At 52.0% G+C, this 27,384-nt stretch overlaps 1 protein-coding gene across 1 annotated transcript; it reads left to right on the top strand.

Moving 5' to 3' along the window:
* The first annotated feature begins 3,291 nt into the window (after positions 1–3,291).
* LOC111151611 (matrix metallopeptidase 28) lies at positions 3,292–27,384 on the top strand. Its single transcript, XM_022509707.1, has 8 exons — positions 3,292–3,634; positions 15,922–16,001; positions 16,217–16,404; positions 21,464–21,688; positions 23,651–23,896; positions 25,150–25,299; positions 25,603–25,770; positions 26,567–27,384. Exons 1-8 carry the CDS (start codon positions 3,524–3,526, stop codon positions 26,959–26,961), a joined length of 1,563 nt encoding a protein of 520 aa, XP_022365415.1. The 5' UTR covers positions 3,292–3,523; the 3' UTR covers positions 26,962–27,384.

Raw genomic sequence — 27,384 nt, 5'->3', positions numbered from 1 at the left:
CAGTTATGGAGTTGCATAGGCCCCTGGATTCCTGAAGAAGATCACAGAATTGGGTGCTCTGGGACTTATGAGTAAGCTTTGGAGGCAGAAGGGAACTGAAATGGTTCTAACCATGGAAACATGCCGTCTTTCTGGGAAATGGAGACATCCTGTGCCAAAGCATGGTTGAAGCCCAGGATGAGCATGTGGGCAAAGGAAGCTCTTTTCTGCATAAATTCTTGCAGGCACTTCCAAGTGCAAATTCTTGGCATCTCCAAGGGACCACAAACAGAGGTAATGTGGGACAGGTGAGGATCAGATGAAATAATCTAACCAAGAACACAAAAGGAAAACAGAGGAAGTCAATGTTCATACACAACAGTGGTGCTAGTTTTCCAGGTCCAGGGACCACGGCTAACCTGGGATGCAGAGAAAGGCAGAGTCAGCTCTCCGAGTGGCTCAGTCCTCCCAGTCTCAGCCCTCCAGGGAAGCACTGCTTCCTGCTTTCCCTCTCTTCCCAGTGCAGCTGATATGGACACCCTCTGTCATGTGCTGGAGAGAGGGATGGAAAAATCCTGCCTGGAAAGAGAACTGGCAGATCTGGGACTGACTCCAGCTTGGCCAATGGTGTCCTTGCCAACTGGTGCTCCTCAGAGCTCCCTGCCCTAGATTGATACAGAGTTGTATCTAGCCCTTCAAAATCCACCTATTGATGTGGAGAAAGGGGAATCCTCTTGCACTGTTGGTTGGAATGCAAACTGTTGCAGTCACTTGGGAAAACACTATGGAGGTACCTCAGAAAGTTAAAAATAGAACTATCCTGTGATCCAGCAATTGCACTACTAGGTATTTACCCAAAGAATGTAAAAATACTCAAATGGATACAGGCACCCCAATATTTACAGCAACATTATCCACAATAGCCAAGAGCCGAAGTGTCCATTGATTGATGAATAGATAAAGATGATAAATATATATAGTAATATATGAGTAATATATTATTATATAATTATATTATAAAATCTATATTATTATAAATATAGATTATATAATAATATATTACTCAGCCATAAGAACAATGCAATCTTGCCATCTTAATGACGTGGATGGAGCTAGAGAGTATTATGCTAAGCAAAATAAGTCAGAGAAAGACAAATACCATATGCTTTCACTCATGTGGAATTTAAGAAACAAAATGAACGAGCAAAGGGGAAAAAACAAAAGAGGCAAAACCAACAAACAGACTTTTAACTATAGAAAACAAATTGATGGTCACCAGAGGGAAGGTGAGTTGGGGGATGGATGAAATAGGTGATGGGGATTAAGGAGTGCCCTTGTGATGAGCACTGGGTGTTGAACCGAAGTGTTGAATCACTATATTGTACACCTGAAACTAATATTACACTATATGTTAACTAACTGAAATTTAAATAAAAACCTTAAAAAAAAAACACCTGTTTGGTCAAGGACAGCATATACCCCATTATACGGGCAACCTTCAGGCAACACACACACACACTCTCTAGGGTCACTAGAGAGTTAAACAAGGGGGTTAAGTTAAACAAGTTAAACTTGAATTTCAGATTGACGGTGAATAATTTTTTAGTATATGTCCCAAATGTTGCATTTGCACATACTTATACTAAAAACTTATTTGTCGTTAACCCGGTACTCAAATTTAACAGGACATAACAAATTTTTATTTGCTAAATCCAGCAATCCCACACGCCGTCAGCATCTCCCTCCTCTAATCTCACCGCAGGACTCCGCTTGAATGCGTGGCGGTGTCACAGTGCAGTCCTTAGCTGAGAACCTTCGTCCAGTCTGCCCCGCTAGACTGAAAGCTCTCTGAGGGGAAGGCCCAGGCCTTGGCCACCATCGCCCGGCTTCCGCCCCAGGCAAGGACGCTCCTTACGAATGTGCACCAGGGCCCCGGCGGAGAAGGAGCAAGGCTGGGCTCATAAATCCTTTACAACTCTATGCCCACAGCGGGGTCCTGGCGCAGGGATGGCGAAGGCCGCTGTTTTTATCCACTGGCCAGCGCAGAGGCGCGCCTGTTTCTAATTGGTTCGCCCAGGAGGAGTGCCCCCTTTTCATTGGTTATCTAGGAAGTAGGCGGGACCTATCGCCAATTAGTTCGCCCACCGCAGCCTCTAAGTCAGTCCACCGGAAAGAGGTGCCTTTTTAAAAATTCCTCCACCCGAGTGGCATCTTTTTGGAAATAACATAGAAACTTTCTGTGGGCTCCTGAGGCTCCGAACCTTAGGATAAGAACTCTGCAGTACATTTGCTTAGCACTTTAGACATTCCAAATCACACGGATCAACTCACGGAATCCCCAAACAGTCCCAGAGGTCGGTGTCATTGTGCCATTTGCATTTCACATTAGCAAACTGAGACCCGAAGAGAGAGACAGCACCCTGCTCGCAGTGACGAAGGCAGATAATGAAAACTGTCGACTTCTGCTCAGGGCGAGTTTAGCGAAGGCTCGTAGGCAAATCGTCTCATTCCACCTTCTCTGAAGACTGCGGAATGCATAAAGACAAGCACTTTACCCTCAGTTTCTCGTTTAATCTCCATGCAACTCTGGGAACTAAGTATCATTTGCTCTCATTTTACTGATGAGGAACCAGTAGTTAAATGAGCTCCAAGTAGTTAAATCCCTTGCCACAAGTCACAAAGAGGCAGCCTACCACTTATGCATACCGCACGAAGTCGGGTACAGTGCTCACTTACATTATTCTCTCATTAAATGCTCCCTACAACCATATGATATTGGTATTCTTATTATCGACATTTACCGATGAGAAAAATACTTTCAGAGAGGGTGAGTGACTTGCCTAAGACCACACAGCCAGCAAGTAATGGAGGTAGGATTCACATGGCTAGCAAAGAAGCAGATCTGGAACTGAAACCCCATTCCTCTGGACCCAACCCAGGGCTCCTTCTCTCATAGCCAGGGGCCTCGCCCCCTGCCAGCCTGGCTAAAATAATGTGACCCTCGGGCAAGCCAGGACGCTCCAAGATCGATGTCTTAGGTAGCTACAGTCTCCGCGAGACTCTTCTTCCCAGCCCTCCCCGGAGAGATCCGGATCAGCTGGAGGTGGCTGGCGAGAGAACCGGTGGGCAGGGCGGCGGCGGGCATCGGGCCAGGCTGTGCAGCCTGCGGAAGAGGCTCCGGGACCGCCGCGCGTTCCAGCGTCGGAGCGGAGTAGGTGGGGCCGGCATGCCCGGCCCCCGCCCCTCCTCCCTCCCTTCCTCCCTTGCCCTCCGGGTCCCGGGGCCGGCGATCCGCAGGCAGGCACTGCGGAGGCTGCACCACTTCGGGCCGGCTCCCGGCGACGCTCCCAAAGGGGCGGCCCTGCGCTTGGAGCCCGAGCACCCGCGAGCCACCGCCCCCCCCCCCGCGTTCCCGCTCCGCCGGGAGGGGCTGCGCAGAGCCAGAGCACCCGGGGGGTCCCGGGCGCCACTGACCGCCTAGAGCAGCTTCGCGCGCAGGGGGGCTCCCCACGAGCCCGCGCCCCGCGGCAGGAGCGGCGGCGAGATGGCGGCGTGTGTCGGCCTCCTGCTGCGCGCCCTGCCGCTACTACTGTGGGGCGGCCTGGACGCCCAGCTCTCCGAGCGCGGAGGCCAGGAGCTGCGCAGGGAGGCGGAGGTAAAGGATGCGTGAGGGGGCGGAGAGGGGGCCGCGTGCTAGAGACCCTCCAGAACTTTGCAGTCGGGCCACTGGGCGGTCTCATCTGAGCCGGCAATCTGCGTTACCTTCTCCCTGTCCGCACACAAAGAGCCTAGGGAGCGTTCTCCCCGGTGCCAGAGCTGGGACCACACAGGCGCCGGGATCTGCATTGATTTTTCCGGACGGGGCGGTGGGTGGGGAGGGAGCCACAAGATGGGACAGGCGGGCAACGGCTGAGATGGAGACAGACCCTGCACCCCTTTTTGGCGCAGTCTACTGTTCCTCACCACCTAGGCTGCGGAGACTTGGCAGTTCGTTCATCGGATGCCCCGAGCCTTCCCGGAGGCTGCGGAGTCCCCTAGATGGGTGAGGTGGAGAGGATACCGCTGACTGGCCGGGACACAAGAGACGGCACTGGGCTGGGGCTGCCACTGCCCAGCTTGAGCTAGGCGGCATCGAAGCTCGGCACTAGTTTCTTAACCTGTAAAATGGGTAAGAGTATTAGAGTCCCAAGAACTCCTTCTAAGGAGCTTTGGAACAGTGCTTCAGGACTGAACTTGAGAAAGGGGGCAGGGAGTGGTGGCGAAACAAACACTTTTCATTTCATTGTCCTGCTCGGGACTCACCTGCTTGTTGTAGGTTTCACAGGGGGAGCTCTTTGGAGGCAGGGACGGGGATCCACTTGGGGTATCTATTTTCCAGATAAAGGTGATTGTAATACATGAGTATCACTTCTTTCTTCCCCCAAAGAAGCATCTCTGTGTTGTTATCTATTCTCAAGATTAGGACTGGGGTCTCCACTATTTTTTTTTAAGATTTTATTTATTTATTTGGCAGAGAGACAGAGATCACAAGTAGGCAGAGAGGCAGGCAGAGAGAGAGGGGGAAGCAGGCTCCCTGCTGAGCAGAGAGCCGGTTGGGGGGCTCAATCCCAGGACCCTGGGATCATGACCTGAGCCGAAGGCAGAAGCTTTAACCCACTGAGTCACTCAGGCGCCCTGGGGTCTCCACTATTTTAAGGAGTTCTAAATTCCTGAGCCTGGCGCTCTGCTCTGAGACTCTTGCTCCCTAAGTGTCTCTCTCATTCTTGCTCTAAAACTGCCAGTCCAGGGGCGCCTGGGTGGCTCAATTGTTAAGCATCTGCCTTTGGCTCAGGTCATGATCCCAGGGTCCTGGGATGAAGCCCCACATCTGGCTCCCTGCTCAGCGGGAGACCTGCTTCTCCCTCTCCCACTCCCCCTGCTTGTATTCCCTCTCTTGATGTCTCTCTCTGTGTGTCAAAGAAATAAATAAAATCTTAAAAAAATTAATAAAACTGCCAGTCCAGAACTTCTCAGTACCCTCCTATTCCCATTCCCTAGAAGTTGGCATGCTGAATCTAAGAAAACTCCAGAATGAAGAAGCCCTTACGGAATGGCTCTTCCTTCCAGCAGCCAGCTCCTATCACTGTTCTGGAATATTTGGAAATGACCCCGTTTCAACAATGGGGGCCACCTCCTCCGCTTCCAAGCATGGTCTCTTGTTTTGCACTCTCTGCTTTCACACACTTGGGAGTCACTCTGTTTCACTGAATTTAGAATCTTACAACATCAAGTGCACAGTCCTCACGGCCCCAGGAGAAGGCTTCCTTCTACCAAGCCAAGTCCTATTAAGAGTACCGCCCCACCTCCCCACCAAGTCCGGGTCCCAGGCAATCCTTGGCAGGAGAACAGAGACAATCTCTCTGCCGCCCATGCCTGTGGTGGCCCCAGATGGAGAGAATTTTATATTGGGGTGTGCTTGGGAAGCATAATACTAAGCAGATTGAGTCTCTTGCAGTCTTTTTAACATAATTGGGGGATGGGGATTTTTAGCTCTGAGAACAAGAAATATAAACTTGAAATGTGTATGTGTCTCTATATGCCTATGCATGTACATATATATGTATACATACGCAATTCGGTGGTGTTAGTGTGTCTATACGTGCTTCTGTAAATGGTCAGTTGCATGAGTTTCGGTGTCAGACAGACGTGTGTGCAAACCATCAGTGAATCATTTAATCTCTCTGAACCTTGGGTTTCTTCTCTGTACGATGGAGGTTAACAATGCCTATTTCGTAAGACTGCTGTGTGGTTTCATTGAGATAACGTGTGTAAAATGCTTAGCACAGTGCCTAGTACATAGCAAACAGTCAAAAGGAAGCTCCTCTCAATATTCTTGTTATTGTTAGTATCTTAATCATTATTTTAGAGAACAGAGCTTCAGACTAAAGTCCTGGCTTGGTCGGGGCACCTGGGTGGCTCAGTCGGTTAAGCATTTGACTTCAGCTCAGGTCATGATCTCGGGATCTTGGGATCAATCCCTGCTCAGTGGGGAGTCTGCTTGTCCCTCTGCCCCTTTCCCCACTCATGCTCACTTGCTCTGTCTCTCAAATAAATATATAAAAATCTGTAAAAAAAATAAAATCAAATGAAGTACTGGTTCAGTGACTAGCTCTCCAAGAACAATAACACAGGACAAAATATGTAAGGCAACTATTTTCAGCATCGGACAACAGGCAGCACAGAGCTATCATTCCTAAGAGATGGTGTTGCAGTTACTATGACAACATTATAAATTACCCCAGAACTTAGTGAAGTAAAACAAACATGTATTATGTTCATAGATACTGTGGATCAGAATTTCAAACAGGGCGCATGAGGGCAGCTTGTCTCTGCTCTACAAAGTTGGGGGATGGAGTCATCGCAAGGCTCTTTACTCACCTCTCTGGCTGTCAGCTGGGGGCCACCGTTCTCTCCTGGGGGCCTCCCCACATGGGTTCTCCAGGTGGGCTAGTTTGGGCCCAGACATGGTGGTTGGGTCTCCAGGATGAGTGTTCCGCAAGAGAGAGGGAGAGTGAGAGCGAGGACAAGCATGACTTCATGACTGAGTCGACGAAGTTCATAGCATCCCTTCTGCTGTTCCCCACCGGCTGGAGCAAGTCACACACTCCAGGTCAAGGGGAGGGAACATAGACCCCACAGCTGGTGGCAGGGACGCTGAAGTCACTGTAAAAAGAGCATGGGAATGGGAGGTATTACTGTGGTCATTTGGGGAAGTACAACCATCCGCAGAAGGAAACCACACAAAGTGAGCCCCGTGATCACCCCAGCTCTTTGCTCGGGTCTAATGCCCTGACTGGGGTGCAGAGAGCTAGACCCCAAGCAAAGCATAGCACTCCTGCTGAGCTCGTGGGCAAAGTGCAGAGTTCAGGACAGAGAAAGAAAGACATCATAAAAACCAGCTGTGTGATCTTAGGCTAGTGACCTCCTGCAGGCGAAAGTTTCCTCCTCTGTAAAGTAAGAGAGTCAAGCTTCTTCAGGGATTCTCTTTGAGCTAACATTCTTTGGCTTTGGTATGTTTGTATGCTGGCACCTGTGTGTGTGTGCGTGTGTATGTTTCATCTGCCTACGTGTCTGTGTCTGTCTATATGTGTCTGTGTTCCCAGGTCTCTGTGTGCCTTGTGTGCCTGCCAGTGTGTGTCCCTTGTATGCATACAAAACAATAAAGTTGAGGGTTTTCCAAAGTGGGCTTTGCCTGGGAGGAGACAGACCACTTACAAAGCTGCATTATGAACGAGTTCATTGTTGCCCACATGGGAAAACTAGGGCTGCTCACGACACTAGTAGGGAGGAAGGGCCTCCACTGCTGAGTTGCAAGATTGAGAGTTAACGATGACCTCATCACCTTGGCCCCCCTCCCATTCGCAATCAGGCCCTATCATGTACTTGGGTGACACAGACTGTCCCTGGGGAGCTACCTACTGTGTTTCCCCTGGACCCTCTTTAAACACCAGGGGATATGTCGGGACCTACCTTCCATTCGGTGGTCTACGCAGATCTGCACAGCTCCTCCCAGTACGCCGGCACAGCAAGGAGCTGGCTAGTTCGTCTCTCCAGGGAAACACTGCAGCTTCTGTGGAGTAACCACCCCCAGATGCAGTGTCTGTTTCTCACACCCAGAGCCATTCATTTGACTTTTTGTGAGTCAGAAACCCAGAAGCCCGGGTGTGGAAGCTGTTCCCAAGAGCTGAGCGGAGGAGTGACTCATGGGTGCAGGGTGAATAGAAGTGCAGAAGAGGCTCTGGAGGGTCCCAGAGGACCACGAGCTGGTGGAAAAGCAGTTGTCAAACCAGTTGGAAAACCAAGGGATCTGGCAAAAGCTGGGTGGGGAAGCATGACCACAGTGGGGAGATGGGTGGACAGCTCTCCCTAAATCCAGCCTTTAGGGCATGATTTTGTGCCCTTAAATGTAGCCCTACAAGTGTAGTGAGGACCATGGGTCCACACAGTACGAATATTTGGCCTGAGAAAAAAGTACAAGAGCAGTCTGGATGGAGACTGGCCGGCTAATCTTTTCCAACTTCCTTAAGGACAAAAAATGAAAGGAGTGGGGATAAGAGGTTATCCAGGCTACACCCACAAAAAACTTTGTGAATATGAGACTAGGAACAAGAGAAAGGAGGAGAAGATAAAGGGAGTCAGACAGAGGGAAAGGGAGGCATTTGCTCTCAATTAAAAGGGAAGGGTCCCAGCTGGTCCCACTGCCCCTAGACCTTCAGTAGAACCCAGCAGCCAGAGAGCAAAAGGAACAGGCTTAAGCCCCATTGCATACCTGTGGCTTGTCAGATGCCCTGTTTGGGGTGTGATGAGAAATGTGATCCCAGCCTCTACTGAAAGCTAGAGCCCACAACAGAAGCAGCTTCTTTCCTCTGCTCTGGCCCTGGACCTGCTTACAGAGGAGACAGAAGGAGTTCAGCTAGAAACATCCCCAGTTTTACCTTTTTCTCATTTGATCATTGTCTCTCCAGTAGAGAGAGCCATCTGGTTCCTGTGCCTCCAGTTGTAAATCCTCTGAGTTACTTGTTTGAATGTGAAATAAGACGTCCTGGGATAAGCATCAGAGGATCTGAACTCAAGGACTGGTTCTGTTGCTCCCCTGAGAGCCTTTAGCAAGACTCTGCTTTCTCCCCTGAGACTCACTTTTCTCATCTTTAACATGGGATTAGCAATGCCTGTCCTGCCTATGTTCATGCAAGGTGATTGGGAAGGTCAAAGGTATAGAACTCTTAAAAACTCTATACTAGTCAAGGACTTGTCATGTTCCTGATTACCAGAAAAATATTTTTATATATAGAACATGCCAAGGCAGAACGTCAGCTATCATCCCTTGCATCTTGACTTGGCTAATAGCGCTCAAGATGTATTGAATGACAAAGACAATCACGTAGAGTCACTATGAAAAGACTAAAATCATAATGAAATGTAACATGAGATGGAATAAGTCATAGGTAGAGCAACACGATTTCCGCATGATCTTGCCATTTTGCAATTTAAAAATTCGTGGTCTCAGGGCGCCTGGGTGTCTCAGTAGGATATGCATCCGACTCTTGCTTTCAGGTCATGATCTCAGGGTGGTGAGATCGAGCCCCATGTCGGCCCCCATGCTCGGCTCATCGGGGAGTCTGCTGGAGATTTCCTCTCTCAGTTTTGCTCCTGCAGTTCTTTGATATGAAGGGTGTCACAGACACTCTGCAGACATAAAACTGAGACCTGCCCTTCCTAGACTTACCTAACGAGCTCCGTTTCCAGCAGTAAAGTTCTGTGACTATAACGGGGAAACAACATTTTTAATGGGACAACTGTCATAAAGCTTTCCCAGAGCATCTTGTCTTCTTAGTGGATTTTCACGACACTCCTGTGAGAAAGCTAAAGCATTCTTACCTGTATGTCGCACTTTGAGGCACAGAGAGGTTAAGCAACTTTGCCATAGTTCACACAGCTAATCAGTTGCAGAAGCAAGGCTATGATAATAGATGAAGCTGGAGTATATTTTAGCTCTAATCCAACCTTCTCATTTTATGGAAGAAGAAATGGAGGCCCAGGTGCGCCTGAGTGGTTCAGTTGGTTAAGCATCTGCTTTCGGCTCAGATCATGATCTCTGGGTCCAGGGATGGAGCCCCGTGTCATCGGGCTCCCTGCTTAATGGGGAGTCTGCTTCTCCTTCTCTCTTTGACCCTCCCCTCGCTCATGCTCACTCTCTCTCTCAAATAAATAAAATATTTAAAAAAAAAAAAAAAAAAAGAAAAGAAAGTAAAGAAATAAACAGAAGCCCAGAGAGGCACAGAACTTGCCTAAGGACAGACACTTCTTAGTAGCACAGGAATAAAACTCAAGACACAGCCCAGGGCTCTTGCCCTGCAGGCCAGTGACTCAGAGTTCTTGACTTGGGCCTCAATTTATTTTGCTACACCTCATTGCTACAATGGCCAGAAATTTCTCCATCCCTTGGGCACTGAGTGGGCTGGGCTCTACGTACCCTCCCATGGCAAGTCAGGACGGATGCGGGACCAGAACCTCAAGGGTTCTGATTCCACTCAGCTTTCTGGGTCCCAGGAAGAACTGTTTTCATTTTACTCAGACACCACAGCCACTCCCAGGACTTTTCAGAGGCGACTCCCCAGGGAAGTAGCCCCAGCCCTGACCAAGTGGGTGAGGCAGGTTGTCACAAGCTTTTAGGCCTGAGTAGGGTGAATCACAGAAGGGCACGGTCCTGCAGCTTCCTCTCCACTCACCTTAAGCCTTAGCGTCCCCGGGAGAGAGGATGGGTGGAGAATGGGGCAAAGAGAAAAGCCTGTGTTTGGAACTGCAAGGCAGATGGGGAGCAGCCAGGATACAGCCTCCGTGCAGAGGGACGGGGGTGACCCCAGGGAGAGCTCAGGGGGTCCCTAAGAGAATATAAGACGAGCCCTAGGGAAGCTCCAGCCTGGAAGGGAAATGACCCTCCAAGGCAATAGTGGTCGAGCTGAAATGAGAATGGGAGCTCCCCCTCCTCGTCCTGTGTCTCTTTCTGGGACCCCTTCACCATGCTGTCACCTGCCCCCCCCACCCCTGCTCTTTCTCCCATGCAGACAGGCCATTTCTGTCACCTTTGCAGGGGAAAACGGAGGCTTGGCAGATGGGCTTACAGAAAGGGTTAGGGACAGCTGCAGGAGCAGAGTGTGTCTCGACCACGCCTCCCCCTCAGCCCGCGATGGGGCTCGGCCTTCACCCAACGGAACTTTAGAGCACGCAGCCCTGAGGATATGAAGGGCCCCCTTCCTACATGTAATTTTTAAATGTTTATATTAAAAATATGAATGTTCGTATTAAAAATAATATAAATGAAAAGGAATCCTTAAGTTCTGGTGATTGCTATTGTAATACTTGACTGAGGGGCACCAGGTTGGTCCAGTCGGTTAAGGGTCTGCCCTCAGCTCAGGTCATGATCCCGTGGTCCTGGGATGGAGTCCTGCATCAGATTCCCTGCTCAGCGGGGACTCGCTTGTCCCTCTCCCTCTGCCCCCACTCCCCTCCACCTTGTGCTCTCTCTCTCTCACTCTCAAGTGACTAAATAAATCCTTTTTTTTTCTTTAAGATTTATGGGACACCTGCGTGGCTCAGTCGGTTAAGCATCTGCCTTCAGTGCAGGTCGTGATCCCAGGGTCCTGGGATTGAGGAGTCCCGCCATTGGGCTCCTTGCTCAGCTGGGAGTCTGCTTCTCCCTCTGCCTGCTGTTCCCTTTGCTTGTGCTCTCTCTCTCTCTGACAAATAAATAAATAAAATATTTTTTTAAAAGATTTTCTTTATTTGACACAGAGAGACACAGTGAGAGAGGGAACACAAGCAGGAGTGGGAGAGGGAGAAGCAGGCTCCCCGCTGAGCAGCAAGCCCAACTCGGGGCTCAATCCCAGGACCCCAGGATCATGACCTGAGCCGAAGTCAGAGGCTTAATGACTGAGCCACCCAGGCACCCCTCAAATGCATAAGTAAAATCTTTAAAAAAAATACTTAAGTGCTTTTATGGAAATACAAAATGTCAAATTCTTAAAATTAATTTTTCTCATTCTTGGCCTGGTCTCATGCTCTCACTCTCACACTGCCTCCTGGGAATTCAGCTCTGCCTTGCAACCCACAGGGTGCCAGAGACCAGTCAGGAAGAGAGGCCCAGGACTTCCCCTCTGATAGACCCCTCAAAAAAGCCTCCACCCTCATCCTGCCCTCCAGTCCACCTTGCCTGCCAAAGTACCAGGCACGGCAGCCCAGCCAGGAAACAGGAGACGCCGCTAGTCAATATCCCCTCCCTTCTGCTCTGTCCAAGACTTCATAGTTCCAGAATCAGAGCCAACTTTCTGATAAGGGATGGGTGGGTTTGGGGGGAGGAGCACAGGGAGTGCCAGCCTGTTAGCCTGTGACCCGGTCTCTCCCAAGTCACTCAGCAAATCGGCTTCAAAGGGGACACTGATTTTCCGACTTCCTTTAGAAAGCCACTCTACCCATCCTCACCAAGGGAAGGGGAGGAGGCAAGAAGAGAATCAGGCACTTGGCTGAGGCGGGGCAAGTCTAAGGTAGAGCTGAATTGAGAACAGAGCTGTGACCGCCTGGTTCTGAGCAGTTCCCATCTTATAGACGGGTTGTATTCCGAAAGTCTTAATTTTTCTACTAAGGTAAATCAACTAGGTCAACTGTTTATGGAATATTTACTAAGTATGCTAGATAGGCATTGCTTTACTTAATCCTCCTGAGAATTGGGACGCCTTGGTGGCTCAGCCTGTTAAGCATCTGCCTTTGGCTCTGTTCATGATTCCAGGGTCTTGGGATTGAGTCCTGCATCAGGCTCCTTGCTTAGCGGGAACCTGCTTCTCCCTCTGCCTGCTGCTCCCTCTGCTTGTTCTCTGACAAACAAATAAGTAAAATCTTTAAAAATAAAATAAATTAAAATCCTTCGGAGAATCCTGTGGGTTTATTCTTGTTTTCCCATTGCGGGTGAAGAAACAGAAGAAGAAGAAAAAGCAGCAGCAGCATCGGAGATGCTAAGTGATTTGTCCCTGGCCACCCAGAGTGAGGGTTGGGAACAGATTCTTGATTCCAAGCCCGGTGGCTATTCCATGATGCCACACTATTTTGGGCAATAAATGGTTTTCCAGATTAAGCCACTAGAACTCCTTTAATCCATTATGCCTCCCCAAATAGTGCAAACTTGGAAAGGGAGAAAAAGAAAATAGTACTGACATACGAATAAATTAGTGTAGAAAAATAACAAAATGGACTTGGGAAGTGTTTCGTTGTCTAGAACAAGGATTCCTTTTGGAAAGTGGCTTTATTGAGAAGTGGGTGTGGAGGTCGCTGAGGGCGGATATAATGAAATTCACAAAGCCCAAGCTGGATATTTGCAAAGGCTTAGGAGCTTGCCCATCCTGGCTCTTCGTGTCTGGTTTTGTTCTCAATTTGCGCCTTCTCCTTAAGGCAGCAGCCGTGATTGGAGCCGATTCAAGAAACGCAGCAAAGAAAAGTGAGTAAGAGAACAAGGAAGACAGAAAATGATTTCCCCATAGGTAACACAGCCAGGAGGGCTAACCATGGAGAGACGATATGTGTCTGTATAAGAATTAAACAGCCGTGGGACGCCTGGGTGGCTCAGTTGGTTAAGCGGCTGCCTTCGGCTCAGGTCATGATCCCGGTATCCCGGCATCGAGTCCCACATCAAGTCCCACATCCGGCTCCATGCTCATGGGGGAGCCTGCTTCTCCCTCTGCCTCTGCCTCTGCCTCTGCCTGCCACTCTGTCTGCCTGTGGTCTCTCTCTCTCTGACAAATAAATAAAAATAAATTAAAAAAAAAAAGAATTAAACAGCCGGGGTGACGTTTCTTTTCATCCATCGATGAGGCTTTCTCAGGGACAAGGGCAGGCAGGGAGCCAAGCGCATTGTTTCCCCGAAGGGCAGGGCTGGTGAGAGGTAAGGATGATGAGTCCCACACTTCTCACCAATGGCCTCCACACACGTGGTTGCGGAGAGAGCAGCTTCTAGGTGTGTAAGGGCAGGCGGGGCGAAAAGGCATTTGGGCCATGAGATGTTCTCTAGGCACACTAACTTCCTCGGGGGGGTCACATCCGGGTCCACTGCCATCACATGATGGAAGGTTCTGGCTTCTCCCTTGAGCTCCGGGATCATACAACTAATGCCAGTTGACATCAGAGTGTGTATCTTATTTTTAATCCACCCCCTTCTGCCCCTCCTCTGGTTTCCTTACATGGTCTCTAGCTTCACCCTCCAAGGCAAACGTAAGCCGTCCCGGATTACTCTCTTTCTGTCAGCCCTCACAGTTAAGCCACCTGATCAGGATTAAATGAAGGCTCCCATTCCCTACCGTGGGTGACAGTTCTGCCTCTCTCCCTGCGGCTTCATCGCATGACCTGCTTCTTCACATTCACTGCGCTCTAGCCTTCCTCCGTTCCTGAGAGCCCTCACCCTGGTTCCTAGCTTGGGGCTCTGCGTCTGATGCTCCTCCGCCTGTAATAGCCTTTCCCATCTCGCTGCAAGCCAGCCACTTCTCATTCTTCACGACTCACATCAAAGATCAGCTTTTCACAGGGTACTTCCCTGACCTCTCTGATGGAAAAGTTCTCTTTAAATTATTCTCAATCGGGGCGCCTGGGTGGCTCAGTGGGTTAAAGCCTCTGCCTTCAGCTGGGGTCATGATCCCAGGGTCCTGGGATGGAGCCCCGCATCAGGCTCTCTGCTCAGCGGGGAGCCTGCTTCCCCTTCTCTCTCTCTGCCTGTATCTCTGCCTACTAGTGATCTCTGTCTGCCAAATAAATAAATAAAATCTTTAAAAAAATAAATTATTCTCAATCACATCACCCAATTTCTTTTCTTTATAGCACCTGAACTGCCTCCTTTGCTTGTGGTCCGTATTTCTACCATCTGTCTCTATCCACAAGGCTTGTTGGTCATTGTACCTGACGGTGTACATCGTACATTGTATAAATTCACAAATGAGTGACTGAAAAGAGGAACTTGCAAGTTCCTTTTTTTTTTTTAAGATTTTATTTATTTATTTATTTGACAGAGAGAGAGATCACAAGTAGGCAGAGAGAGGGGGAAGCAGGCTCTCTGCTGAGCAGAGAGCCCAATGCAGGGCTCGATCCCAGGGTCCTGAGATCACGATCTGAGCCAAAGGCAGAGGCTCAGACCATTGAGCCATTCAGGGTGCCCCTCAACACTTTTTTTTTTTTTAATCTGAGACAGAATGAGAGAGAGAGAGTGCGCAAGCACAAGCGGGGCAGAGGGGCAGAGGGACAGGGATAAGCAGACTCCCGGCTTAGAGGGAACATGACACAGGGCTCAATCCCAGGACCCTGAGATCATAGCCTGAGATGAACACAGACACCTAACCAACTGAGTCACCCAAGTGCCCCCCCATAAACAACTTTTTTTTTTAAGATTTTATTTATTTATTTGACAGACAGAGATCACAAGTAGGCAGAGAAGTAGGCAGAGAGAGAGGAGGAAGCAGGCTCCCTGCTAAGCAGAGAACCCGATGTGGGACTTGATCCCAGGACCCTGAGATCATGACCTGAGCCGAACGCAGAGGCTTTAACCCATTGAGCCACCCAGGTGCCCCCATAAACAAATTTTCTAAGGAGACGAGTTTTTATACAAACCATAGAGTTGAGGGCAAGTGCATCTGTCGTTCATAGGGCCTTATATGTGTCTGCATTTGGGGGGAGGTGAATTGTTTAGGAAGAAGCCAGAATAGAGAGAAAATTAATTCCCGAGCCAGGCATGGCAGAGCTGCAGGTGACCGGCCCAACTTCTGATCAATACAGAGCACCCCCCTAGACGGGTGAGATGTTTCAGAAGCAGAGCTGAGCGCACATTTATACTTATAAAACTGCTCCGTCTGGAGCCTCTCCCCAGTGACAGGCCCTGTGTTAAGTGCCTTGTACACTCTATTGTGATCAAGCCTCATCAAGAAAACCTGTATGTTATGTACTGTTTCTAAGCCCCTTTTACAGTTAAGAAACCTGCAGTTTAGAGAAATAGCTTTGCTAACTGGGATTTAAACCCAGGCCGGCGTGATTCCAGAGCCCCTAACTCTGCTCGTCCAGCCTGCCTCTCCAGATCCCTGATCGTGCCGTGAAATTCTCTAGGGAGGGACAGCTCCATCAGTTTGAGAATTAAGGAAGCTAAAGTTTGAACATACTGAGTGACTTGCCCAAGACCATCAAGCTAGTCAGTGGTGGCCTGGAACGGAGTCTATGTCCTTCTGGCTTTGGTCCCAGGACTCCTTCTCCTATAGCTTATAGACCTCATTGGGACTGGGCCTGATCATGTGCCACCGACCTTCGACCCTCGACCCTCAGAGACCAAGGGAGGGAAGAGGATGCCACACCGTGGGAAAACTGACACTCCTTCCCCCCACCCAGGCATTCCTGGAGAAGTACGGATATCTCAATGAGCAGGTCCCCAAAGACCTCACCGCGGCAAGATTCAGCAATGCCATCAGGTATGTGGGGATTTGGGGGTGCCAGAGGGCAAAGTTTGGGTCACCGCTTCCCTCCTCCTGGAAGGCTGGCCTCCCACCTGTGTCCAAGGGTCACACTCCGCTGCTCCCTCCCCTCCCCCCTCCACCAGCCTCCTGCTGTCTCCTGGGAAGCTCCTTGCCCTCACCCCCACCCACACCCTCCGGCTGTGCTCCTTTATCTCAATTCCTCCTGACAGGAAGTTCCAGTGGGTATCTCAGCTGCCCATCAGCGGCACGCTAGACCCTGCCACCCTGCGCCAGATGATGCGGCCCCGCTGTGGGGTGGCAGACACAGACAGTCAGGCGGCCTGGACCGAGAGGGTTAGTGCCCTGTTCGCTGGACGCCGGGCCAAAATGAGGCGTAAGAAACGCTTTGCAAAGCAAGGTGAGCCCTGTTGAAATCTAGCTAAACTGGGATTCCCGACGCCCAGAAGTCCCACGGCCAGAGGAAAAATCCAGCCCAGCCTGGGACTGGACTTTGTCCGTATCCTCTTCCCTAGGACAGGAGAGGGGAGAGCAGTGGGTGAACAGGACCGGTCAAGTGGAGGGCCATGTTTGGGAACACAGACATTTAAATCAGAATTTTACAGACATGGATGAATTTTCATTATGCCGATGTTTCCCAGGACAAGCCCCATCGAGCCCCCTTCATTCCTTGATCAGTTGGTTATGCTGTGAACTGTTGCCAGCATTTTGCCTTGTGTTTTCCCAAAGTTGTTCTCATCGGGATTTATTCTTTTTTCGTAAGAGTGATTCAACAAAGATGTGATTTACCAGTCAGTTTTATTTTGTCTATAGCATGCTTTGAGCAGCCTTAATTGGAATAGAATTCACATGCCATAAAATATATCCATTGGAAGTGTACAACTCAGTGGTTTTTAGTATATTTGCAGAATTGTGCAACCATTACCATAATCTAATTCTAGAACATGTTCATCACTTCCAAAAGAAACCCCATGTTCTCTAGCGGTCACTCCCTTCCCTCTCCCCCTCTCCCTTCCTCCTCCCCTTCTTCTTGCCCCCTCCCCCAGCCCCTGACAACCACCCACCTGCTTTCTGTTTCTGTGGATTTGCCTATTCAAGACATTTCATCACTGCTCATTTTATACATCACGATTTCTGCCATTGTGATTCTCCTTTTGTAGGTTTTATCTTTCCTTCACCTCCTCTTCCTCCCTTTTGTCCAGATTCAGTCTTCTAGGATCAAATGTTACGGACCTAAGATTTATGAAGTTCTGATTCTTCTCTCAAGTCTTCATCACCAACAAGTTTTCCTGTGTGTAATTTTAACATCTTCTTTGTACTAAGTCTAATTTTCTCTGACCTGATTTCTGCGGTGTTTAGGATTTCTAACCAGATGGGGCTGTTGAGTCAGGTTTTCATCTATAACCAATTTACTACGAGCACTTTGGGCCATTGCCTCTTAAATTGCCTTAGCTGCTTGCACCAACAATATCCCTTGTGAACACAACACAAGGTTCATAGGTCGTTTTTATTTCTTTGCTGATCCAGAAGGAAGCTGTGGGCCGTTCCCCTCAGCTCTTGGAGGATGGCAGTAATGGGGTCTGGACGCTTGGTGTCCACATGTTCTGCATCCCACCATGTTTCTGGACCTCAGAGCTAAAAGAGAGACGTAGCATGAGCTGGGACAGCATTCCAGGAGCTGGGGCTCTGGGCTCGGCAGTGTGTCATGCTCCATTTCTTCATCTAGGACATAGGCCCTTTCTGGTTGCAAAGTAGAAATGGGCCCTGATCAGCAAGGGGAAGGGGCTGGCAGTGGAAGGTGGGGCGGCCCCATACACAGTCTCGGCAGTGGCATTTCCCAGCTACAGGTGGTCTCCCAGAGAGTTGGGGTACTGCCTCCAGGGCCATCCAGGCACAGCCTGAGCATCCTAGATCCTTCCTTCTGGCAGCATCTTCTCCTGCCTTCTCCAGGGAGTCGCTGATGGAACCCATTTGGCTCTGTTCAATTTGGAGCATCCATTTGGAACAGAGATTCCAGCAAAGGCATCTTTGGTAGCCTTGCCCAACCAGCCTGGCCCCATGTCACTGTCTGACCGTGACCCCTAGTTCAGACAGCAGTGGCTCAGGTTAGATGGAGACTTTCCCCTCTTGTTCACAACCTGAACCACAGCAGCTTGACTTCTTTTACCCCGAGTGAGAAGACCTTCCCTAGAAAGGAGCTGTATGCCTGGCAGGCACTGAACACTTCCTATGCCTTCCTTTGGAGAATGTGTTTAATAACAGTTGACCCTTCCTGAGCGTCTATGATATGCCAAGTGCGGCTCTAAATGGGTTAAGTCACGTAATCCCATAACAACTCTAGGAGATAAGGACCATCATTATCCTCATTTTACAGAGAGGCAAACTAGGGGACAAAGAGCTGAGGAAATTTCCCCAGGGCCACAGAGCCAGAGTGTGGCCAAGCCTTCTCATCCCTGGGAGGCCCGAGTGAGATGCCACATGTGAGAAAACCCAGAACACGGGTGGGTGCCGTAAAAATGATGTGGATTTCTAGGCCAGTGACTGTCGACTCTGTGGGCGAGTGCTCTCCTGACAACGTCGGGTTCCAGGGTAGGGTTGCCGGATAAAATATGAGACATCCAGGTAAATCTGGATGTCAGATGAATAGCAAATCATTGCTTTGTGCTCACTTTTATACAAAAACATTATTTATCTAATATTCAAATTTAACCAGGTGTTCCATGTTTTTATTTGCTCAGTCTGGCAGTCTCATTTCAGGTGTGCCTGCAGGGGAGATTTTCAATCCCCCTCAGTCCCCCATGGAGCTGGGGTGTGTGGAGGGGGTCCCGGGGTAGAAAAGGAAGGAGACAAGAGGAGGCATTTACCGAGCACCCACCATGTGCCTGGCAGCTGTATGCTGCTAGTTCATTTGCCTTCTCGTTTTCACCACAAGTAAGTCTTACCAACCACACTTGGCAAATAAGGAAACCAAGGTTTGGAGAGATTCCATAATTTGCTATGTAAGCTAGAGAGTAGAAGTGCTGGGATTCCGACCAGCCTTCTTTCCACAGTATCCATTGCCTTTTGGGAGTCAGGACTTCAGCGTCCTCCCCAAAGCAAGGTGTCTAGGTCTCCACTCTTCCCCACGTCCTTTTCCTTCCCTCTTCCCTTTTGGATTTTGGGGCAAGGGCATGGGGGGTGCACTGCCAGGTGCTTCTGTGGCCTAGGGTCTTTGCAGAATCCAGCCTCGCCTGGGCCAGAGTTCAGGATGGGGCCCCAGGTGGCCAGCCTGCTCTGTAAGGACCTACCTCAGGAAGAGGACAGAGAGAGGCCTCGGGCTGCTGGTGGGGGTAGGTGGTGGGTGAGGGGGGGGTCTTCCTTTTTGGCAGGCATACCAACAACCCCTCCCAAGGAAAATTATCCATTTTCTCTCAGTCATGTACCCATATGCCCTCCCTGCCCTCCTCCAGAGACACGCATGCATGCACACACACATGTTCACAGAGGACTTGTATCCTGGAAGCTGTCACCTTACCTAGCTAGAGTGAGAGAACTGCCCACCCTCTCCCTTTTTTGCCGGGGCTGAGTGAAGCCCCCCCCCCCCCCCCCCCCCCCCCCCCAAAGGGGGAGGGGGCCCCCCCCCCCCCCCCTGGGCGGCGGGGGGGGGGGGCGCCCCCCCCCCCCCCCCCGCCCCAGGCAAAGAGGCAGAAGGAGCTTTCTCACACTTCTGGGGGCTTGAAGGTGGGTGGGGAGGGTCTGGGAGTCAGTCAGCCCCAGCAGGGTGTGGAAGTGCCCAGCGGCAGCCAGTCCAGAGCCCTCCGAGTCACCTCTGGATCCCAGGCCTTCCCTCCGCCTTCCTCGTCTCCCTCCCTTCCTAAGAATCCTTCCCTCTTCCCTCCGTGAGGGTTGGTCACTGGCTGGGAGGGGTTGGATGCCTGCCAGGCCAAACAGGCCTGGGAAGGCAGCATTGCCTTGAATGGAGCTTGGCTCAGGGTGGGAGAAAAGACATTCCCCTCCCCCACTTCCACAGGGGATAGGGGAGGGAAAGGGCACTCAGCTCCTCGGCTCTTGACCACCCTCCCTCCCATCTGGAGAATTTCAGCTCAAGCAGAGCCCCTGCTTTGACCCACAGGAGCCATGTCAGGCAAATTTATAAGTCTTGAGTCTTAACAAATGTGTCTGCTTACCTGTGTGGTGTAGTGGAAAGTTCGCTAGGTCAGATGTCGGGGCCTGAGCTCAGGGCCTAGCTCGACTACTCACTCACTCTGTGACCCTGGGCAGGTCCCTTCCCCTGGTCTCAACTTCCCCACAACAGAGCAGAAAGGTTGGAGAAGGAGGGGGCCAGCCTTCCATGACTTCAGCCACCACCCCCCCCCCCCCCGCCCCGTTTAGGCAAGGACTTCCCAGAGGCAAAAGGGCAGGTGGTCTGAACCTTCGATTTTTCCTCCAGGGAGAGAGAGGGCTGTGCCCGCTGGCCTAGCCTGCCTATTTGTCACCCATACCTCAGGAATTGTGATCCAGTTGGAAAACTGAGACCCCAAAAACCACATGATAGCTTTGCACCCCCTGGACCCATGAGACCTGGCTCTGAGCTGTGAGTCTTTCAGCTGGGGTCACAGTCTCAGCCCCTGAGCTTTGCAAGGCTCAGAAATAGCCGGTGAAAAACTCGCGATCTGGACTTTCTAAGCACCCTGGTCCTGGGTGTGCTGAGGGCTGCAGGGGGACTCAGTAGACATGAGGCTTGGGCAAGAGGCCAGCGTCTTAGGTCCAAGGGAGGAACTGCAGTTCTGGGCAAAGGCACAGAAGCTCATAACTAAGTGGAGATGGAAAAATTTCTCTCCAGTCTCAGTGAGTGACAAAACACACCCTGTGTTCTGATTTGTTTACACCTTGGAGCTCTCCAGAATCCCTGAGGAAGTGAGGGGGAGGGCTAGGGGTCAGGGAAAGACCTCTAATAAACGGGTCTTGGTAGCTGGTGGGCAGCAGGCCTGCGGCACTGGAACGGGAGGGGCAGGCGGGTGTGAGGGGTGGAGAGGAGGAAGGGGTGAGAGGGGGTCACAGCTGTGGCCCTGTCGGCCCCATCTCTCCTCCACCCCCTGACACAGCAGCCAGGGGTAGGGATTTGCTGCCACCAAGACATGCAGAACGGTTTTCAGTTTCAGCCGAGGCTGTGAGGAAGAAGACCCGGACCAGAGAGTCCTTAGGGTGGGGGCTTTTCCTGGGCAGAGGTCACATCTCCCCTAGGGACCTCCCCAGGCCAAGCCACTAGACTGCGGACTGTCTGGGACCAGGGTAGTCCTGTCGGCTCAAGAGCAGTGTCTCCCCAGCCAGATGGGCTCTTCCCAGGACAAGGGCTGTGTCTTCCCCTTCAAATCCGGGACTCCCTGGAGGAGAGCCAATCACCACCTCATATGGGTCCCTGGGGACCAGCCCCGGGCTCCGCAGGTAGGTATGACTGACATGGCCTCTCCGGCCTGCAGGCAGCAAGTGGTACAAGCAGCTCCTCTCCTACCGCCTGGTGAACTGGCCACAGCACCTCCCGGAACCGGCAGTTCGCGGGGCCGTGCGTGCCGCCTTTCAACTGTGGAGCAACGTCTCAGCCCTGCAGTTCTGGGAGGCTCCAGCCACAGTCCCCGCTGACATCCGCCTCACCTTCTTCCAAGGGGACCACAACGACGGGCTGGGCAATGCCTTTGATGGCCCAGGTGCTGACACAGAGCCTCTCTCTCCCATGGCAGGAGGGGAACCCAGCTGGGAGAGGCAGTCTGGGGAGGGCAATGGGGCCTTTGCTCTCCGTTCAGCCTTGGTCAAGCTGGATCCCTCTTCAAAGAACCCTCAGTCTCCTCCCCTATAGAATGGGAGCAATGGTTTCTGCCCAGTTATGTGGCACATGACTGAAGGGATGGCAAGATGAAGTTCTGCATGGAGAGTGCTTTGCAAATTCCAGAGTATTTTCTGGGGGAAGCTTCTGAGGTCCCATCATCCATCCTCTGCTTCTAGACAGGCCTGTGCCTCCCCTGTTCTCCCAAAGTGGATGTTCTCACGACCACCAACCCGACAAACATCCAGAGGCCACCACTACCCAACTCTTGCCCTCCCCAAACCCACTACCACAGTCACTGCCACAGGGTAAGAGGCGTTCTATCCCTTACCCACCACAGAAGTGCTTTGTGTTCCCACAACCCAGCCAATTCTCCTGTTTGTCCCCAACCTAAAGGCTTATGGCAGTAATTCTGGCCAACACAGGCCTTCAGAACCTAACTGCAGGCTACTTGTACATCACCCTCCCACCCCACCAGCCCCCTCCATGCCCTAACGAGGAAAGGAGCCCTAATTGGGCCCCTTCACCCTAGTGGGAACTCCAGCCCTTGTATGGCCAGGGAATGTGGGCCCTCACCTCCCTCACGCTGCTCTGCTTTGCTTCAGGCCCACTCCCAGCAAAGTCCACGTCCAGGTCCTGTTGCTGGGACCGGGGATAGGACTGGCAGAAATCTAAGCTTTTCACGAATCCATACGTAACATATATGTGCTCCTGCGTGTAACTCACTTCAGCCCTGATACCTACATGAAATGTTCATGCCTGTGCCCCACTGGAGTCTGGCGGCTAAGACCGCACCGGACTGGGAGAAAGCTCTCCGATCTGGGGCAGGTGCTTTGTCTTTTCTGAGTTTAGGCGTTCTCTCTCTGAAACCTGCCATCTGTCTCCCAGGATTATTGTGAGGAGTGAACCGAAAGGGCTACCACTGCTTGGACAGCTCCAGGCATGTTCAAAACAGGAGGCATGTATTCCTCCTACACTCACATGCCCCTGCGACTCCTCACCCCAGGCGACTCTGCTCTAACAGTAGTCAATCCCCTTTGGCCTGGGCTCCAAGAAGGCAATGCAGGAAGTGCCCTCGGCAGGCTTCTAGGCCAACATTATCACCCTGCCCTTTGCTGACCGTGGCCCCTGCAAAAAGTGAATTGTGATGTCTGAGGGCCTTGGAATTGCGTAGCTGATAACCCCCCGGGGCATGCCCCAAGCTCCAACATCACTGATCCTGTCTGTTCCTTCCCTCTGCTCACTCCTACTAGAGCGAGCCCCACAGAGGAAGGCAAGAACACAAAAATAGATGTGCTTTTTATTAAAGACTATATATACCCATTAACATACCCAGCACCCAGATCAAGAATCGATATTACTGACATTCAGAAGGTCCCATCGTGCCCACCTCTGGGATAACCACTATACCTATTCTAGATCTTTGTGAAAATACTTTCCGTGTAGCATTCCTCATGGGCTAGGCACTAAGTATTATGCGTAACCTACTGGTATAGAGACTCAGTCCTCTGTAATCCCCGTGAGGAAGAAGCAGCTCATTATCATCATTCCCATTTCAGATCAGAGGGGGAGCGACTGGCTCAAGGTCACACAGCTAGTGAACAGGGAAACAGGGATGGAAACCCATGGGGTCTGTACACCACGCTGCCTCCCTGGCGTCTACACCCCACAGCCTAGTCTTCGGTTCAGGGCTGCCCACTTGAACCTCTCCCAGAGGTCATGAGGAGGTAACTTGTGCAGCTGAAAACAACCACACCCAACCCCTGGGGCTCCGCAAGGGAAGGTGGGGACGTGGGGGGCGTGGCGGGCAGTGGCACCCCCACTGACCCCCCCGCGCCGCCTGCAGGGGGCGCCCTGGCGCACGCCTTCCTGCCCCGCCGGGGCGAAGCGCACTTCGACCGCGACGAGCGCTGGTCCCTGAGCCGCCGCCGCGGGCGCAACCTGTTCGTGGTGCTGGCGCACGAGATCGGCCACACGCTCGGCCTGCCGCACTCGCCTGCGCCGCGCGCGCTCATGGCGCCGTACTACAAGAGGCTGGGCCGCGACGCGCTGCTCAGCTGGGACGACGTGCTTGCGGTGCAGGGCCTGTATGGTGAGCCCCCGCCCTGTCCACCGCCAGTCCCCCGTTCCAGCCCCGGGGCCCGCACGCCAGCGCGGCGAGCAGGAGCCCCCCGCCCCAAGCGCGGCAATCCGGCCTCCCCGTCACCGGTCCCTCGCGATCCCGAAGCCGCGGGCTCCCCTCACATCCCAATCAGGTCCCGCGCACCGCCCTGCCTGGCGCTCTATTCCCCAGTCCTGCCCAACCCCAGCCTCGGCCTCGGCAGTTCCTCTCCCATCGCTGCCCCATCACTCAGACCCAGTGTCCGGTCCCACCTCTTCCCCCATCCCAGCCCACATTCCTGCTCCTCTTGCCCTCCCCCAGCCTTCCCCCTCCCTGACGCTGGTGCCCGCTTTCCTCCAAGCCTGGGCCTCTGTCTGGAGGTAGACCCAGCCGAGGTAACCCGCCCCTACCCTGACCCCTTCCAGAATGAACTGGCCAGGGCTGCCACCCAGCCAGCCACAGCTCAGAGTGCCCAGTGCGTGGGCAGGGCCAGAGCCCTGGGTTCAAGTCACCATGGGATTCCTGATAAGCAGTTGCTCTTAGGCAAAGCATTTCCCCTCTGAGAGCTCTCAGTTTTACCTTCTGAGAAAGGGGATAATCATTGAGGCCCTGCTTACCTCACAGGGCTGTTGCGCTAGTAGGGGTACCAACTTCTCTGTGGCCTAAGAAACCTTCCGGAACAGCTGCTATTTCGTGAGTGTATACTATCTGCCGGGCACTTAACACACTCATGAGGTATCTTTTTGTCCACAGATGGGGAGAACTGGGCTCAGAGAGGTTAGGTAACTTGTCTAAGGTCACACAGCTAGAAAGTTGTAGACCACAATGCAGGACCTGGTGCCAAATTACAAGCTTGTTGGACCCTGCCTCACTCTCATAAGTATAATGATGTAATTATTATGATTGCTCTAACTATTGCAGCCCAGACCCTGAACTCTGCCCTCATGCCATCCGTGTTGCCCAGGACTCAGGGAAGAGAACCTTCTGCTCTTCTTAGTGCCTGACTCTTGGGTGGTCTGCCACTCCAGTTTTAGCTCAGTAGAGGCCTCTTTCCCACACTGTTCAGTAGGAGAGAAGACTTTTGAGTTTAGTGCTATGGTTAATAATAACCAAGGAAACTTTTAGACCCCCCCCTGCCTCTCAAACTAGATAACGATAGAAGGAACCAGAAGAGAGGTCTTGAGCCCTCCACACACGCCGCAACCAGTGTGTGTTCTCTCCCTCTTCTCTCCTTCCCCATGAAGGGAAGCCCCAGGGGGGCTCCGTGGCCATCCAGCTCCCAGGAAAACTGTTCACTGACTTTGAGGCCTGGGACCCCCACAGACCACAGGGAAGGCGCCCCGAAATCCAGGGTCCTAAATACTGCCACTCTTCCTTTGATGCCATCACTGTAGGTAAGATGGTCCCACCTGTGCCTCACTGCCTTTTTCCTTCCTCCTCCACATCTCCAGGGGTCTCCAGCGCTGGAATACGAGGTGGGGTTAAGAATTAAAAAATCCAGAAATCCCAAGCCACAAGCATTCTGCAGGGGTAGCAAGCCAATGCCAAGCAAAACACTTGCTTCCTCCTGCATGCCTTCCCCAGCTGTGCTCGCTACATCCTCTCTCCTGAGTCTGGGAAGCTGGTTCTAGGAAAGCACCTTCCCTGGAAAGAAGGCGAGAGGCTGATGGTCACTCAACTCTCTTGTCTCCGGACAGATGGGCAACAGAGACTGTACATTTTTCAAGGAAGCCACTTCTGGGAGGTGTCCGCGGATGGCAATGTCTCAGAGCCACGCCCACTACAGGAAAGGTGGGCGGGGCTGCCCCCCCACATTGAGGCTGCTGCCGTATCATTGGACAGTGGAGACTTCTACTTTTTCAAAGGTACCAGCCTTGGGGCAGATGAGAAAATTGAGGCCTAGAGGAGGGAGGTGTTCTCTCCCAGGTCAAGAGAGGGGTGGAGTCCCGATTCCACTCTGAACCTGTGGCCCCAGGGAACTCTACCAAGAGGTTCCTTCAGTGATGGATTGCGGGGCATGGGTGTTGAGGTTGTCCCAGAGAGAGAGGGTGGGAGACCTGCAGAGGAAGAGAGCAGAGGACCACTCCTGAGCTCTGCAATCCAGCAGAAAAATCCTGCTTCCTTGGAATCCTGGCTGTGTGAGGTTGGGCCTGTCACTTGGACTTGAATTATCTCGAATGGGAAAAATAATCCCTCAAGTGTGTTGGGGAAGGAGGATTAAAACATGTCACAAGGAGTGTGCAGTATATTTGGGTAAATAGTTTCACTCATCCAACAAATATTGAGTGCCTTTCACGCATCAGACACAGTTGGGGGTGTTGGGATACAGTCGTGAACAAAACAGAAATTCCTGCCTTCATAGAACTATCCGCAGAAACCGTGGTGACTGGCCTTCCCTGTGGTCCACTGCCCATTCAGGGAGATGCCCCCGCAGCGCTGTCTGCCCTCTGCTGACACCTGCTGGAAGTTGGCCACCACGGTCCCTCCTTAACTGGGTATAAAGAAATTACTAGTACCATGAGATCCATTTTGATGATCACAAGTTCTGACCACGTTGGGCTCCAACATGAGGGGGAACACGGGTCTGGGGGGACAGAGGTGAGGTGGAGGACCAAAGGGTGACAGCCACCAGCTCACCCTGGCTCTCCCGATGCCTTACAGGGAGCCGATGCTGGAGGTTCCGGGGCCCCAAGCCAGTGTGGGGTTCACCACAGCTGTGCAGGGCAGGGGGCCTGCCCCGCCACCCCGACGCCGCCCTCTTCTTCCCTCCTCTGGGCCGACTCGTCCTCTTCAAGGGTGCCCGCTACTATGTGCTGGCCCCAGACGGACTGCAGGTGGAGCCCTACTACCCCCGAGGCCTGCGGGACTGGGGTGGTGTCCCCAAGGAGGTCAGCGGTGCCCTGCCACGGCCGGATGGCTCAATCATCTTCTTCAGAGATGACCGCTACTGGCGCCTTGACCAGGCCAAACTACGGGTGACCACCTCGGGCCGCTGGGCCGCAGAGCTGCCCTGGATGGGCTGCTGGCATGCCAATTCGGGGGGCGCCCTCTTCTGAAGATGCTCCCACCCCTTAGTGAATTGCTGGTGCCCTCGTGGCCAACGTGTATCCTCTGCCCCAGGAGAAGGACCTGTCTTGGAAGCCTCCGAGCCTCCACAAGACCAGGCAGGAACGTTAGCATTTGTGCCCTGGAGAATGGCTTTGTGCTCTTCGGACATCGATCTTTGTGGGATCAATCCAAGGAGAAACCAGAAAGGGTCTCCAACCCCACAGCCCTTCCCCTGAAGGACTCTCCTCCCCAGGCCTTAGGGATTTTGTTTCTTCTGCTAAAGGCACACTTCTGTCTGGGAGGCAACAGCACTGGGCGGCCAGGGAGGGTACAGAACTCGATGGAGAGGTTGGGACCACTTTGCAAGACTGTCTCCTTCCTCTCAGGACCTCCTGGCTCAGTTTTTGGAGAATTGTGTCTTTTGAAATGAG

This window comes from Enhydra lutris, unplaced genomic scaffold (genome assembly GCF_002288905.1).
Source record: "Enhydra lutris kenyoni isolate GAN:26980312 unplaced genomic scaffold, ASM228890v2 scaffoldscaffold26, whole genome shotgun sequence".
Classification (NCBI taxonomy): Eukaryota; Metazoa; Chordata; class Mammalia; order Carnivora; family Mustelidae; genus Enhydra; species Enhydra lutris.
Note: the sequence above shows the minus strand (reverse complement) of the source record. Positions and strands in the feature narration are given on the sequence as shown.